Raw genomic sequence first — 14,871 nt, 5'->3', positions numbered from 1 at the left:
TGCAGCACACCACGACGGGGTGGACAACCTCGGGAATAGCGCGTAGAGAGAGTCGGAAAGAAATAGAAGAGAGAAAGGAGATAGGAAGAAAAAAGTGAATACAACGTGATGAGCGTGGAACAATCCAATCTTGTATTGGGCCATTTTTTATTCACGATTTGATTTGGTGCGGCAGATTGACGTGTAGCGTAAACGTCAGCCTATTAAAATTATCTTGCGGGATATGAAACAATACCTACACCGATAGGTCGACTACTGAGAAGACCGAATCGGCGAAGTAATTCCGTCCTGAATAGGAAAGTCAAATCAATAAATTAAGGGATCGAATACGGAACGGCGTATTGTTTAAGAATTTTTGCCTCTATTTCTCCTTTATCTTTTTTGTCCGTCTGATTCGATGGCCGACGTCAAATGTCGCCGCTCTGCACCGATCGCATCTCTAAAGGCTAACCGATTTCCAATTTCCCAATATTTACGACACCGCGCGCGTCTTTTCCAATTGAGATTTTCCATCTCCTTTTCTATCCGCAACATTTATCTTACGTATATTCCCCGTCTATTCATCGAAACAGACGACGAAACATTTTTCAAACTTAATCAAACCTTATATACGTTACAACATCGAGCTAAAATGAAATGGCAGAGAAGACAAAAAATCGTTGATATGATTTTTAGAAGAAAAATAACCGACTATTCAAAATAGAAACACGTCTTCTTTTTCGCTCAGAAAATGTTGCTGTAAATTGAATTTCGTTCTCGGAACACGGTGTTTGAATGTTCTCACTATAATCTTTGTTTGAATCACGGAATTTTTCTGCAAACACGGGAAGAATCGATAAGTGAAATAAAAGTATGTCCAACAATTGTTCAATGGATGGAAAGATATAAGTTCGGTTTTCTAATCTCGAGGAGATATTCCCATGATTTCGTGTTGCATCAATGAGTATGCAGTTGTTTTAGATTTAATATAAGGCTTCAGAGTATCTATAACTGTAATCAGTTTATCTATTTTATAGAATCGAAGCCTGCGTGTTTGAATATTCTGTCAACATCCCTATCCGAGTCGTACGATTTCACTGCGCGTTCATAAAACAGGTATCGGCACGCATGAGGTTTTGGTGGAGAGAAAAGTCCTTCGAGGAATGTGACAAACCATTTAAGGGGCGTGAAGCGGATGTCTTGGATCGAAAATTCTATGCGAGCGCGAGCCATCTACTGTAACAGAATTTTTCGTCCTCTCTTGTAGTGGAAGCTTTTTCTTGGAACGGTGAAAAGTGTTCACAGTATTTTTTTTCACTCTCTCTCTTTTCTTACTATCCATTTTTTCACCCTCTCAAGTAGTCGCCAAGTATTTATATATTCCGTGGCAGCCGTCACGGATAGGTGTCTTTTTTTTACGAGGAATTTAAGTTTCCTTCATTCCTCCCGTGTTTCGATTTCGTGATGAACATTGATCTCAAGGGATTATAATCATAAGTGCGCAAACCCCAACCCGTACAGTCGAGGTAGGCGAATTAATTACTATTGGTAAACCGTCATACACGTCAATGTTGTCGACTAGTGACTGGGGGGTCTACTTTAGCCTACTCTGGTTCAAACGGCGGATTCTATTCGCTGGCGATGTCATCAACAATGAAATTTAAATCAATTCTATTCGTCCCTCGCGCCGCTCACCGCGCAAGTTCAGCGCTGTAACGACGTTACGCGAGTTATAAAACCGTCGGGGGGAGGTTAAACGTGGGATGAACGTTGGTTGGAAGGTGCGCGTAGAAGCGCAACACACGTGCCGGGATGATGAAAGCATGCAAATAGATCCCGAAGAGTGACTGCAAGCAATCCGACAAAGTTGTGCGTTGGCTATTGTTAATCTCGGTTTCATCCCCGTTCACCATTAACAAACAGTCGGCTTGAAGACGCCGGGCATTTTCGGCTCGGTTGGTCAGGAGGCAAGGGCTCCGGGAGAGTTACGAGGTACAAGAGAGTCCATTTCCTGACAATAAGTAAAAGACAGAAGGAGATGAAACAATGAGAGTTCAGGTCGGGCGACAATGGGAAACGGACAAAGATCTAGGAAACCCCATACCTTCGTTCCTACCACCGAGAGCGCTTACTCTCGAGTTAAGTCGAGACGCGAAGCGACGTATCCCCGGCCCCGCAAGATCCCCTGGCTCCTAAATGGACACCATCAACAATAGTGTTGATACCCCCAAAGAGGTCTTACGTGCCGCCATAAACTCAAGACAAATGGCGTTTGAGCAAGACACGGACTGGTACACTGGACGGGATATAAAAGCCCGGCATGACCATCCCGTCCTATCACTGATCGCTATATTTTCCCAATCCTTGTCCATTGACCGCGGCCCACGTCGCACGTGTGCCGACCGGTACCATTTAAGAAGACACGTACCTCGCTAGTTTTACGTGACGCGCGGAACTTCTAACGAGAACGAATACCCTTACACGTAAAAGTGATCCTGGAATATCGCTCTCCTCGGTACTGGGTCAACCTGTTTTATTGCGGAACATAGCATTGGACTGCACTTCGGACCGTTGGATTGTTGGTTTATTCCGGATTAAATAACGGCAGACATCTGTTCTGATTAATGATAACTGTAACACTGATTTCGCACTCACGATCAGTTTGAATCTTTGGATGTTAAGTAACGGTGTTAACGCTCCAGTGACGAAACTAAACGAAATCTCTGAAATAGATGTGGTGCCGGTTCTTCGGTAGAATTAACACGTGATATAATATGACGCCGTTGTGTCAGTACTAAAAATAGATCATGTTTGGGGTTCCGTCAACGTTGTAACAGAAATTTGAAATGTTTGGTCTGCAATAATCTGTTGCCACTTCAACTGTGTCGAAAGCAAGTTTGGAATGTCCGATCGTTAATTTTCAGTAAGTGTTTTGAAAAGTAAACTCCTTGGGATTTTGAATGAGGATTGGGCTCGACAGAAAGAAAGTTAATAATACTTGCAAAAGAGTAGGATAATATTTGAATCATAAGAATCAAGAATATAAATAGCAAAACAGCAGAAGTGTTATAAATTTATATCCACTCCTACTGCAGAGACACGATCGTTTATATTCGGAGACTAGAATTTCGTTCGAATCCGATTTCCAATCGCACTTTTTAAATCGACTACACTTTTCTCGTCACCGTCCTCCGCTTCCTTCTCGGCGTCGTCGTCCCGTCAGCATTGGAGGGAAACGAGCTGGGTGAGAGCGAGCGAGATGAAGAGAAAGAGAGCGAGCGAGGGAGAGTGTGACGTTGGAATTGGATGTTAACACACGACCTCGCGTCAGGCAATGTCAGCCAACGTTAGACGCAGCCCTTTTGGAGGAGAGGGTCAGGGTGCCGGCGCTCTGATTGAACAGTGACGGATCGTCGGGCGATGTCCCTTTTGAATAATATCACCGTTCGCTTATTCTCCGGGCTTAAGATCAGGATCCTCACCCTCTCGCCGAAGGCGTATTTCCCTGCCTTCCAACTCTCGCCTCGTTCCCGAAGGAGGGATAGGAGCAGCCGTACCCTCTGCGGTCCATTGTACAGGGGTACGTTACCGTTGCAGATTGAATTTCGCTTCTGTTGCTCTTTTTCACGCATGGCCTAAGCCTCTGCGTGTCGGACCACCTATTTCCTCATTTTTTTTCCCCACCTCACCGCTTCACCCTTCACCGTCGACCCGGTTTCCCGGAGAAATCCGGGATTAGTTCTTGTACTTGGGATGAGTATGACCTAAAGCTCAATCATCGTTTCACATATGAATCTTGCCTGTTATCGACAATCACCAGCAATCAACGGAAACATTACGATTTTTCAAATGGTCGTTCAACTCTGATTTACTTCGATGATTTCAAGTCCGACATGGAAATCCTGATACTGACATTGTTTTGGAACCTCGAAGGTTGGATGGATATTGCAATAAAATTTGGCCCTTTGAACACTTCCAACACCCTGACAGTTGGTTATATGAAAGGTGTCACAATTGACTCTGGTCTCCCTCGACACTTGTAAAATGGGTCATGGCGTAAACAGCTAGGGTGGTCGCACTCCCTGCAGGCTTTGCCTGTTCACCAGTGTAACTCGATGGAAAAACGTCGTTGAAGAGTGGAATAACGGAAATTAGAACATGACGTGTTTTCGGGCTTACCATGCCGCGATAACCAGATTTTCGGGCTGATCGGATTTTCTTTACTCTTGCCAAAGATATTTTCTGAATTTGGGTTTCTCTCGTTTTTCGAACAGGCAATAGCCTGGTTTGTATTGTTCTCTTTCACCGTTTCACGAAAAAATAACGTAACTTTTCGGAATGTAATGCAACGACGTATTTTTGAGAAAAATATTTATTTCGCAACGTTAGGTTTGTTTACGTTGTTGTAAACCCTAATAGAGCAAAATATAGTCATATTTCGCAAACTCATTTCTGCGAAAGTCATTCTAAAATTGCAAATAACTATTGCTAATTAGAATATTGTGCTTTACTGGGAATTTATAAATCTGAGATTTTTACCGTCCAGCGGGCCTTGGTTTTGCAGAAATCGTTTCGTTCCTAGACAGATCGTTTTGACAGAGTTTATTTCTATAGAAAAATTGTTTCACGTAGCCCAGTTTTTCAGAGTTCACGGCGATCGTTGATTCGGTTCAAAAATCATTCTTTAGAATTGGATAGCGTAGAAATGTTTTTTTGTAGAGAGGATGTCTGTAAACAAGTTTCTTTTACGTTGTTTTCCTTTTCTCCTTTATCCAACCTTCAAAGCGAATTTCATCGTCTGCGTCGTTGATAGTTGTCTGAGAGGTATCGATCAAAGGCAGGTCATGTCTGGCCTGCACAAATAATTTCAATATCAAGAGTTCTGGGTGTAAAGATATTTTCTCTCGTTTCTTGTTTCGTTTTCTTTTTTGCTTGATTTTGTTTATTTTTTACTTTTTTTTTTGTCACTGATTCGTTTGTTCCTTATCGAGATACCGCGAGCTGGAGACGCGTTCCGCCGCGACGTTTCGACGTCCTCTGATTTCGTATTCTTATATTCGTCCCCGTGACTTTTTCATTTTCGCACAAAGCCGGTATCTCGGTCCATCTGCAGCGAAGAGTTTTTCCTGCGAGCGCCAATATTTCCTTGAGAACATCTCACTCGGTCGAACGTTGCGCGGCAGAGTTTGGTCCTCGGAGGCGCAGGAGGGTTGAAGCAAGAGCGAAAAAGCAGAGGAGAGCAAAGAAAAGAGTAGAAAAGGAAGAGTGTAAGAAAAAAAATTTCCCAATCTCTGATAGCGCGGAATGGTTGGTGGCAGGAGGATGAGAAGAGAAAGTGAGCGAAGGATGAAGGGGGGAGCTTATGATTGGTTCATTTGATTTGCATTGAAATTGTAATCATGCGACACATGGGGCACCGGGCTAACACCGTCAGCTGTGAGGTCTCCTCTCCTCGGTCATATCCCGGAGTTTGGGAATCACTTTCGGAGGTGTGAGGGTGGAATTTTGAGTCGGAACGAGCATCTGGGATACGTGTAATAGTGCGTAAAAGTGGGCTGACTCTACCGAATAGAGGCTCGAGATGACGCGTGAAATAATCTCGGGATTGGAAAGATTTGAATAAACGGTACCTACATACGGCTGGCATGATTCGCGGCCCCGCAAAAGCGACGCCCATATCGCATTGCACCGAAGGCGATATTTACCGGATATCCGGAAACCGAAAAATTCCTCACCGGCGCTTCGACGTTTTCCTTTATCTGGAAAAATCCCCCTCTCCGCCATTTTCTTCCCTCCTGCCTCCGCTCCAGAAAAACGAAGACCGCGGATACAAGGGGCGTGTGAATATTTCATGGAAACGTTTTTGTGCAGGTAGACTGATCCCTCAGCCTGCGGCGGTTGGTGCAGTTTACCTCTGGCTTTTACCAGCCGTACTTTGCGCCTCGATCGAGCTACGAAATTCCTGGATTTACCCTCTTTGAACTCATTGTTTGTGTTCGGCGCCCTTTTTTCTTTTTCTCTTCTTTTTACCCCTTTACCTCGCTCTCACGCAAATAAATCTAACGCTACAACGCACTGCAGAGTCGGGACAAACTTTGATCAACGCAATCCCTACTCCGATCCCACCCAACTGACACCAGAAAATCAAATTTTACGACAAGCTCGAAGAGTGTCGCGATTTTAAACTGCTTTGCTACAAACACTGCAAAAATCGTTCAATTCGCGTATTCGAAACGTTACAAGCAGGCTTTGACCTTCTGGGCGCCAATTATATCGATAAACAGTTTTTTGTTACGAAAATAGAATGATTCATGTAACTGACAAAAGTGAGTATATTTTTTCGAAAATGTACAGCCTGTGACACTTTTTACTTTGCTCTTCAACTGGTTCGTTAGTTAAGCTTTATTGATAAATGTAATTTTTAGCGGTGTTCAATTTTGAACTTGTTGACAAACGCACTTGCTGTTTTTTTTTATTGTTGGTTTCTCCAATCAAAATACACAACGGCTGCTTTCAGTGCGAACGGGGTTCTGTTGATGACCTGTTATCATCGTTTGGTGAGTCAGATATTTCAGGCTTTGACGTGATATTTTTATTTTGCATTGTTGTTATTTGCATCAGCGTTCGTTTTATCAGCTTTGATGCTGGATATGAGCCTGCTTAATGTACATACGTAATGGTCGCTGCGCGCTGAAATAAAACTAGTCAAGTTTTGGAGAGGCTGCAAATAAGTTGAGCCTGCGAAAATAATCCGATATTCATTCAAAATGTAATATCTCTATAAAAAACAGAAGAAAAAAATCAATTACAGAGTACTGTTCGCAAACAACTGCATATTGTTGTTATATCACGATCCACTATTTTTAAAAGTACATTTTTTTGTGTTTTATTCATTTCTATCGAAGCACCGAATGATGTATGAATAATAGTTAATCCGGTACGTTGCCGCTGGCGAACAGAAGTTATTCGAATTTACCCGGCACGAAACTTTCTTTCTTGTCAATCCGTGTAACGTCATGGCTTGACTGATCGTAAAATAACGTTGAAAATAATGGTGATTGAAAAGTGAGGCCCGGATTGAGGGAAGATTGGGCAGAATCACGAGGCTCGATAACGGTACCGGACAATTCAAAGCAGAAAGTGTCAGCGAAATTGCACGAATTGCATAATGGGTAAGATGGACGGGAGCCAGTGATGCGGTGAAATTGGACGACGCGACGGTGGAAACGTAGTTGCAGATACATAAGGAACATTTCACAAAGTTATCGGTTTATTTTTCGAATGCAAATAACCGGAATAATCCATATTTTATGCCGGGATGATACCCACCTCTTCTTCTTCGACTAGGCTTGCTGAACAAAGTTTATTCCAAAAGTTTTGAGAGTGAGAGAGAGAGAGAGTTAGAGCAAAGAAAAGTAGAACGAAATTCAAAGTTACGAACGAGGAAGTCGTCGTCGTCGGCGGTATCGGCAGCATCGTCGCTATGTAGCTTTAATCCTTTACCGCTGACTATTATTATTATCATTACTATTAGTTTAACTTTATTTTTATTTTCTTCCAATTAACAATTATCTTAATGACTTGCGGCGTGCGTGGTTGCGATACGCGAGAGAGTCCGCCGCATGATCGTTAAAACACTTTGCAGCTACTGAAATTAAACGTAATTCTAAAGAAACCGTCAGAGTTCTTTTTTTCCAGTTTTTTAATTTCCTGTCAACGCTTGCGACTAAAATTTAAGAGTGTGGGTATTTTTTAACTTTGAAAACTGAGGGAAAAAAATAGAAAATTAATTGATGAGTTTTCCATTATTTTCCGAACAAAGTCTCAATCATTCAGGCCAGAGTAACAAATTGCTGTTACGTTATGAACTTGGATTCTGGTTATATCAGGTACTGTATAACGTATCGTACGGTACCGATTACTTTCCACATTTTTAAAAATGTTTTGATTATAATCATATCCTCACCAGAAAGGTTTTCCATTTAAACAAAACTACCGTATTATTTTAGGAATGAAAAATTATGGTGAGAATAAGTTTGGCATTTCTAATGCGTGAACTGTGACACATACGTATTTTGAGCCGCGGTTACGGTGCCTAGCGAACTGCAGTGTGCAGAATAAAAATGTGAAAAAATCGTGAGCAGCTCGGCAGATGCCTGAAATAACGCTCGACGTATTTTCTTTCAATCTTTGGGTATCTGATTGTTGGCAGAGGTACGTCGGATAAAGGGAAGGTGGGAGGCGGTAAGGTGGGAATAGTCACGTCATCTCGTAGGATAAAATGAAAAAGGCGGGGCGTATATATATATATATATATATATGTATATATACATATTACGTTCAAGTAGAAATCGTTCTCGGTTCTGTTGTAAAAATTCCTCTTCCAAATCATAATTCAGAATTCTTTTTTTTTCTGCTTTCAATTCCTTCACTTCATCTTTCGCGGTTCGACGACAATCTTGACAAAGAAAAGGCCACGTTTGAATATATATTATAATCACTGCGAAACGTCATTCAAAAAGAAGAAAGGAACGGTGAAGAAAAAAAAATCAATCGTATCGCGGTTTGTTAATTCAAAAAATAGAAAAAAAAGGTCGACAATAACTTCACCGTTCTACCAGAGTCAAGGGTTGCCTCAGCAATGCGTGTGTGCAGTTTTTCACAATCTTTTCGTTCCCACATTCACTACCACTCCTCTCCTCTCCTCTCCTCTATTTTACCTTATTTTACCCAACTTTCCTAACGTTGTGTAACCTAGCCTTGCACGAACCGATAACACTCCGCCTCACTTTAGGCATTGCACTCTCGTTCTTGACTTCATCTTTTTACCCTCGTAAAACGGAGCTTGCCTCGCGTTTATACAACGCGTGTTTTCAACTACGTGTTTTACTGTGCTTCAAATTACTGCTTACAAATTACACTGACTGAGCACCTTCAGATAAAATGACGAAGACAACAAACCAAAAATTCAACTGATTAGATTCATTGATTATTAAATTGCAATGGAAAAATCTTGGCCAAGTAACTTTCATTTTTTACAGGATTTTTTTCTCGCCCTGTATCATTCTTATGTTCAACAACGATCGAACGTGAACAAGGATTTTGAAAATGAAAACGGGTCAATTTTTGAAAACGCTACGAACAATTAGAGGTTCATGTACAGTTCACATTTTATTTCAATATTTCGCCTTTTTTGCGCTTCCGCAACCCTCATAAATTTAGAAATATCACGTAACGAAATTTTGCGTTACCCACAATGCGTCGCGCTGTAATTGAGAGCTGTTACTACCCACGTGGGGACTAATTAACCGGATAACGGGGAGTTTTTTGCAAACGTAAACATCAAAGAGTATATTCTGTTCGAGGCCTTTGGCAAGTGCGTGCCGAGTAAAATATTCAAAGCCATACCTTACGCACGTGCGGAAATTTTCTATTTTATGAACACGTCTACGTATCACGCCGATTCGCGTCACTCAAAAAGATTATATAGTATATGTACGCGGAACTGGTTTTTGTCACGTTGCACGGTATTAACCATTTTTTATGGGACGGAAACTGCAGCCGGGCTTCGGCGTTGAAATTGTGGCTACTCGCGCGGACCTTTCGTATATAGGGTGTTTTTTTTTCAAACTTTCCGAAAGCTTTCCTATTATTCAAAATTTTTCTTCATCTTCAAAAAGTGAAAGAGTCAACCATTTTCCGTCGAAATGAAGCATCGATCTCCATGGTTCGGAAAAACTACATCTCTTATTGCCCCTCAAACGCAAACAAGGAATGAAACATTACGGAGCTTAATGTCTTGTCTCGGAAAAAAGCGGTTACATACTTCACTTTTTGAAAATTCTGCACAATTTATCAATATTTAAAGAATTGAATATTTTATTTGCGTTTTTGAACTTGTTTTTAAACCCGCTATCAGCTGGTTATAGTAAACATTCCACATATAAAATCACAAAGTACTCAAAAAAATTTGTAAGTCGAGCAATTAACAAATGAACCCATATCAGCATTATCTTTCCCGCTCAAAATCGACCAGGTTTCGTATCAATTTTTTTTTATGTGGCTTCTAGTTTTCGCGATATTTGCCTGGGGTGATTAAAAAAGACCACCCTGTACATTGTACACATTTTACAGATACTCAAATAGCATTATATCATAGTATATGTATGAAGTTTTCTGGATATATCCGTTGTCCATGTATATTGTATACGTTGAATTATGCGTTAGCTGAATTATATTGCTGTATTCGATGATTTCTATATAAATTCAGCGATTTTCATACAAAGCTGACCGCTGGCTCAAATGACCGTTTAATTGTATTTTTCAACACTTTTTACGTCAAGTTACTGGTAGTGAGTAGTGAGTAGGAGAATGGCAGGAGAGTAATTTAACATTTCTTCGCGTAACTTTCGTTGCAGATATATATTCCTTATTAGAAATAAATATTTACTAATTATTGCTAATTTAATGTCATGATGTCTTTAGCGACACTGCATGACACTGCGTTTTTTGTGAATTGTAAGTCCGAATTTTTTTAAATATCTCGGATTGAATCAAACCTCTCCTTAAAAACTGATGTTCTATTGCCATCTGGGTAACACCTTCAAGAACGTCGAAAATTGTGCAAATATTTAGTTACAACAATTTTATTTCATAATTACTGTCAGGGTTCTCCAAGAACGCCTGTTCATTTGTGTAATTATAGTTCTCGATTCTAAATTTTCTGATTCTTGCAGCATTCAATCCATTTACTTCGTTAAATACATTTTTACAGTCGAGTAGAAGAAAATATATTTCGAGTGGCCATTGTAAAAAAAACAAAAACAAAATAGTAACACCGAAAACTACATTTTCATCATGTATAACAGTAATGTTCATTAATGCCTTTACCTTCTGGCTACCTCGTTTTCGCTCGAAACAAAATGCGAACTCGATTCCATACGAATTACGTGACATCGACTCCCATTCTTTTCCTCGTTAACTCTTCATGTCCTTAGAGGTTAATACTATAATTACTTTTAAGGATTTTTGCATTCCATTTGCTGTTCATGTAATCTTTGTCCAACATCGCAATGGATATAATTAAATTATTATTATTATTATTATTATTATTATTATTATTATTATTATTATTTTCTCACACCAACTTCTTCGCCAGTCACATTCACAAAAATTTGTATAGAATCGAAGACGCATTTTGTTTCGGACCGCAAACAAGTTAGCAGAACGGGAAAGGCATCAAAGAACATTGCCCTACATACCTATTCAGAACTAGATTCATGGCCATGGTAGAAAATGAAAATAGTTAAGAAACGGATGGCTTAACCACTACCGCAAATGTCCCCTCAGTGGCGACTTACGCAGAGGGTCGCAGCAATTGCGAAATAGGTTTTACCGAAGGTAGGTAGCGTAAGGGACAAGGCGGCTGTAGGTTCACCTGCAGGATTGCATTCATATTCATGTCATGTAGCAGTTGGGATATAACACGCTTTGATCAGAGCCTGTCCGAAGCATAGTCGCGCGGCAGCGGGCGGCCATGATGGTGTACAATGCACAATGTAGCTATGCACCGCTACTCGGGGACGTAATATATAACGGTCTGGCAGCTCGCTTGCATGTGTGCCACATACATCCGCCTACATACGTCACGCTTTCGGGAACGCGGAACGTAATAGAAAAATCCTGAAAAGCACCTTTGGCCTTTTTGCTCTCATCTTATACCTACGTTGTTGTTGGTTCTAGGTTATACGTACCTAAGCTCTCCGGCCGTATCGCATCGCCTCCGAAAGCTAAACTCGCCTTGGAAAAAGTCGAATGATTTTTGACCGAGAGGCATAAAATAAGAAGCTTGTATACGTTGCTTGCCGTCTGCACCCTCGGGCTTCTTGTATTTTTAGAGTCATATTTTAATACGAGCGTTTCACGTGCACACACTGCGGGACATTATAGCTGCAAGCTCGAATAAATTATTCCTCCCCCCCCCCCCCCCCCCCCCCCCACTTGCAGAGTCTCGGGGGTGAGGGTGTTGGCCAGATTTATTTTTGATTCTTCTCTGCAAAGATCGATTCGAGAACCGTCTCGCTTTTTCATTTTTAACAAGCACCCGGTATCGAACTAATTTCTGTCAATTGTAGGTAGGTCATTTAAACAAGCATCGTAGGGAAAGATTCGAAGGTTTAACGACACACCGTTTATTTTGTACTAGTAACGATTTAGATGTTACGATTTTTTTGCTACAGTGCGACGATCCCATAAACTTGTAATAACTTGTTGTACTTTTTTTGCAATCGAGAATAATTCCAGATGATTTTTATCACGTTTTCAAAAATCTAGAATGTGGGAATTTTAAATCGGACGGAAAAGAAGCGGGTTCAAAAAAGTTTCTGTGGAGCATAATAATTTGGCTGCTAAGAGTGATTCATCCGCCGATGCATACGTTATATATCAGCTGGAAGCCATTTTGGTATTTGAAACTATGCTGACAATGGAAAATCCTAAAATAATAGAGATGTAAAATTTGTAGCGTTTATCGAGTTATCGACATTTTTTTACAATTTCGCGCAGTTGGGGAAATTTACACAAGGGCTATATGATTTATTTTTCAGTCGAATTTTAATAAAAATGGCCTAGTTTCGTTTTCTATAATTTCGGCTGACAAATGAAGGAAAATTGTGGAAGCCGGGTTTGTTTTCAAGTTATCGCGAAGCTATTTTTTGGATGGATCATCTTTCACGACGACAAATGAGAAAGAACTTGAAGATTCGGCGATTGTCGTCAAAAAATAAATTCTGATTGTTCACAAATGTTAAGTTTTAAATTGAACGAAAAACTTGTTCCACAATTTGTCAAATCTATTTTTCTACCCAGCCGATCGAAACGAACCGCATATTATAAGTAGACACGAGTACTTCTGACTTGTAAGAACATGAATTGTGAAACAAAAATGCAAATCTTTCACTGGAAGATCGCCGGTAAATTATAGTTCGAAAACTACTTATTGTTAGGCAGTAGGTACCAATTCGGCATGATAAGCTAGCCGCGCGCTCGGTTTTATCGGCGCACAACATATGACTCCAGTCAAAACCAATAACAATTTATGCCTTCTGGGAATAGCAGGTGCTAGTTGAGATAATGGCTCCATGAGCACTTCGTGTGTTACAAATTGCTAAATTGCTAAATTGCTAAATTCGTAATTACACGTGGCACAGTCACGCGACTGATGATGATAAAACTTTGTAATTAGGCTCCTCGGTTTGCGTATGCCTTATCTTCGCGTTCTCTTTCAGTGATTTCGTCGCGTCGAGAACGAGGACGACGCCGCTTTGTCAGTTTGTTTTTCTGGCCAGCATGACAGCCTCTTTGGCTCTTCGGCCAAATCTAAGGAAAATAAGCAAATAGCAGTTTCGCTATCGTATCGTTCCTTTTCTCTTCCAATCCGCAACCGGCGGCGACGACGTCTGGCCACTTTCTTTCGTATTCTGAAACGCTACGTTTTTTTTGTCAGTTAAAAAAATAGTCGCAACTCCTTATTCTCTATTGATTTGTCCTTCGTAGCTTTTGCACGCTTTTCTCTCTCTCGCTATCTGTAGTTTTTTGAAACAACTACGAAGTTTGTCTGTATTCTATGAGTGTACCGGTTGGATAATACATCTGAACGATGATTATGCAGCCAAGTTTAAAATATCAATCTTAAGGAAGAGCTCAAGCTTCTGGTGGTTCGTCTGCGACGTGCGAATTGATAAAATCCAGAGCCAAAATCCTCTTACCTTAATTTCTGCTCCGTATGCGGTGAATTGTCTGGCGATTTGTGGTTGTTCCCAGTCTGCAACAGACGAAAAGAGAAGGATGATGATTAAGCTTTGATCAATCTCAACGTCATAAATGAACTTCACGGTTGTAAATACCTTATTCCCAATGGTAAGTGAGATGAAATTTCTACCGTTTTAAACTGCAAAATAAATTATGCGATGTGATCACTGTACATTGGAAAAATCTCGAAGTAATTCCGAACATTTTACAAGACGCGTATTCACAGCGGAGGAAGAAACGCCGTGTAGTTATAATATAAACTGAGGTAAAAGAAAATGAGCAAGACCGTGGGCTCAACACGTGTACGTAGTCAGTAGGTTACGTCACTCTGTAAGTTCGGCGAAACTAATTAATTACCGAAAAGCAGCACCCTCTAAGCTGCCAAGTGCACGTGATTTCAAAACTAGTCTCTTGGCGCTTCTCACGCATCTGTCACTTACCGTTCAATTATCGCATCAAGTTTAACAGGTGGAATGTCCCGTTGGATTATTTTTAATTCGAGTTTTCCTTTCATCGAGAAGAAGAAAATCTGTGATATCAAATTCGACTTCTGATTTGACGAGGAAGCAGCTCTTCTTTTCTATTACTTCCTAGTTATTCGTTATAGCTGAGATATTTGCAGACTTCTTTGTAAAACGATGATGGAATTGTTAGCCAATTAGCGAGCACGCAAAGCATAACATTGCGGCGATGATCTGCATAAAGTCACAGTTGATTCCAGAGCTCGTTATTTTTTTTTCTACAGTATTCACTCTTTATCTTAAATTCGGCTCGTAGTTTAGAGTTTAAACGGAAATCGAAATCGCTCGTTTTAGCAGAGGATTGTTTTTTTAGATTCTCACAAAATTGTAAATATAGATATAGAACAAAGTAACCCAATTTCTGCCGTTGGGTAAAGACAAGCTCTTGTCGAAACAAGTTTTCAAATCTAAACAAACTTTCGGTGGAAAAAAAATTAACCGTCTCTCGTAACAAGACGAAACGTTTCATCCGGAATCCTTTCATCTCAACATGATTATAGTCAATACTACATCCTATAAAATGAATTTTTGTTTCAAAGAAACGATTGTTTGTGAAAAAAGT

General features: G+C 40.5%; 1 protein-coding gene across 6 annotated transcripts in view; it reads right to left on the bottom strand.

Annotated features, from left to right (window-relative positions):
* Nucleotides 1-14,871, bottom strand: part of LOC124184208 (delta-sarcoglycan) — a 166,102-nt gene that overhangs the window by 40,034 nt on the left and 111,197 nt on the right. For 2 of the 6 annotated variants that reach the window (XM_046573640.1, XM_046573638.1), the window contains exons 2-3: nt 14,229-14,483; nt 13,746-13,801 (exon numbers count right to left, since the gene is read on the bottom strand). Coding sequence is in view for 1 of the 6 variants with exons in the window: in XM_046573635.1 (XP_046429591.1) it covers nt 13,746-13,801 (56 nt within the window). In the remaining 5 variants the exon portion in view is untranslated. Of the gene's footprint in view, nt 1-13,745; nt 13,802-13,883; nt 13,928-14,228; nt 14,726-14,871 lie in introns of those variants that run through there. The other 4 variants (XM_046573635.1, XM_046573639.1, XM_046573637.1 and 1 more) reach the window with 3 other exon arrangements.

This window comes from Neodiprion fabricii, chromosome 6 (genome assembly GCF_021155785.1).
Source record: "Neodiprion fabricii isolate iyNeoFabr1 chromosome 6, iyNeoFabr1.1, whole genome shotgun sequence".
Classification (NCBI taxonomy): domain Eukaryota; kingdom Metazoa; phylum Arthropoda; class Insecta; order Hymenoptera; family Diprionidae; genus Neodiprion; species Neodiprion fabricii.
This window is presented reverse-complemented; position numbering and strand designations above follow the sequence as displayed.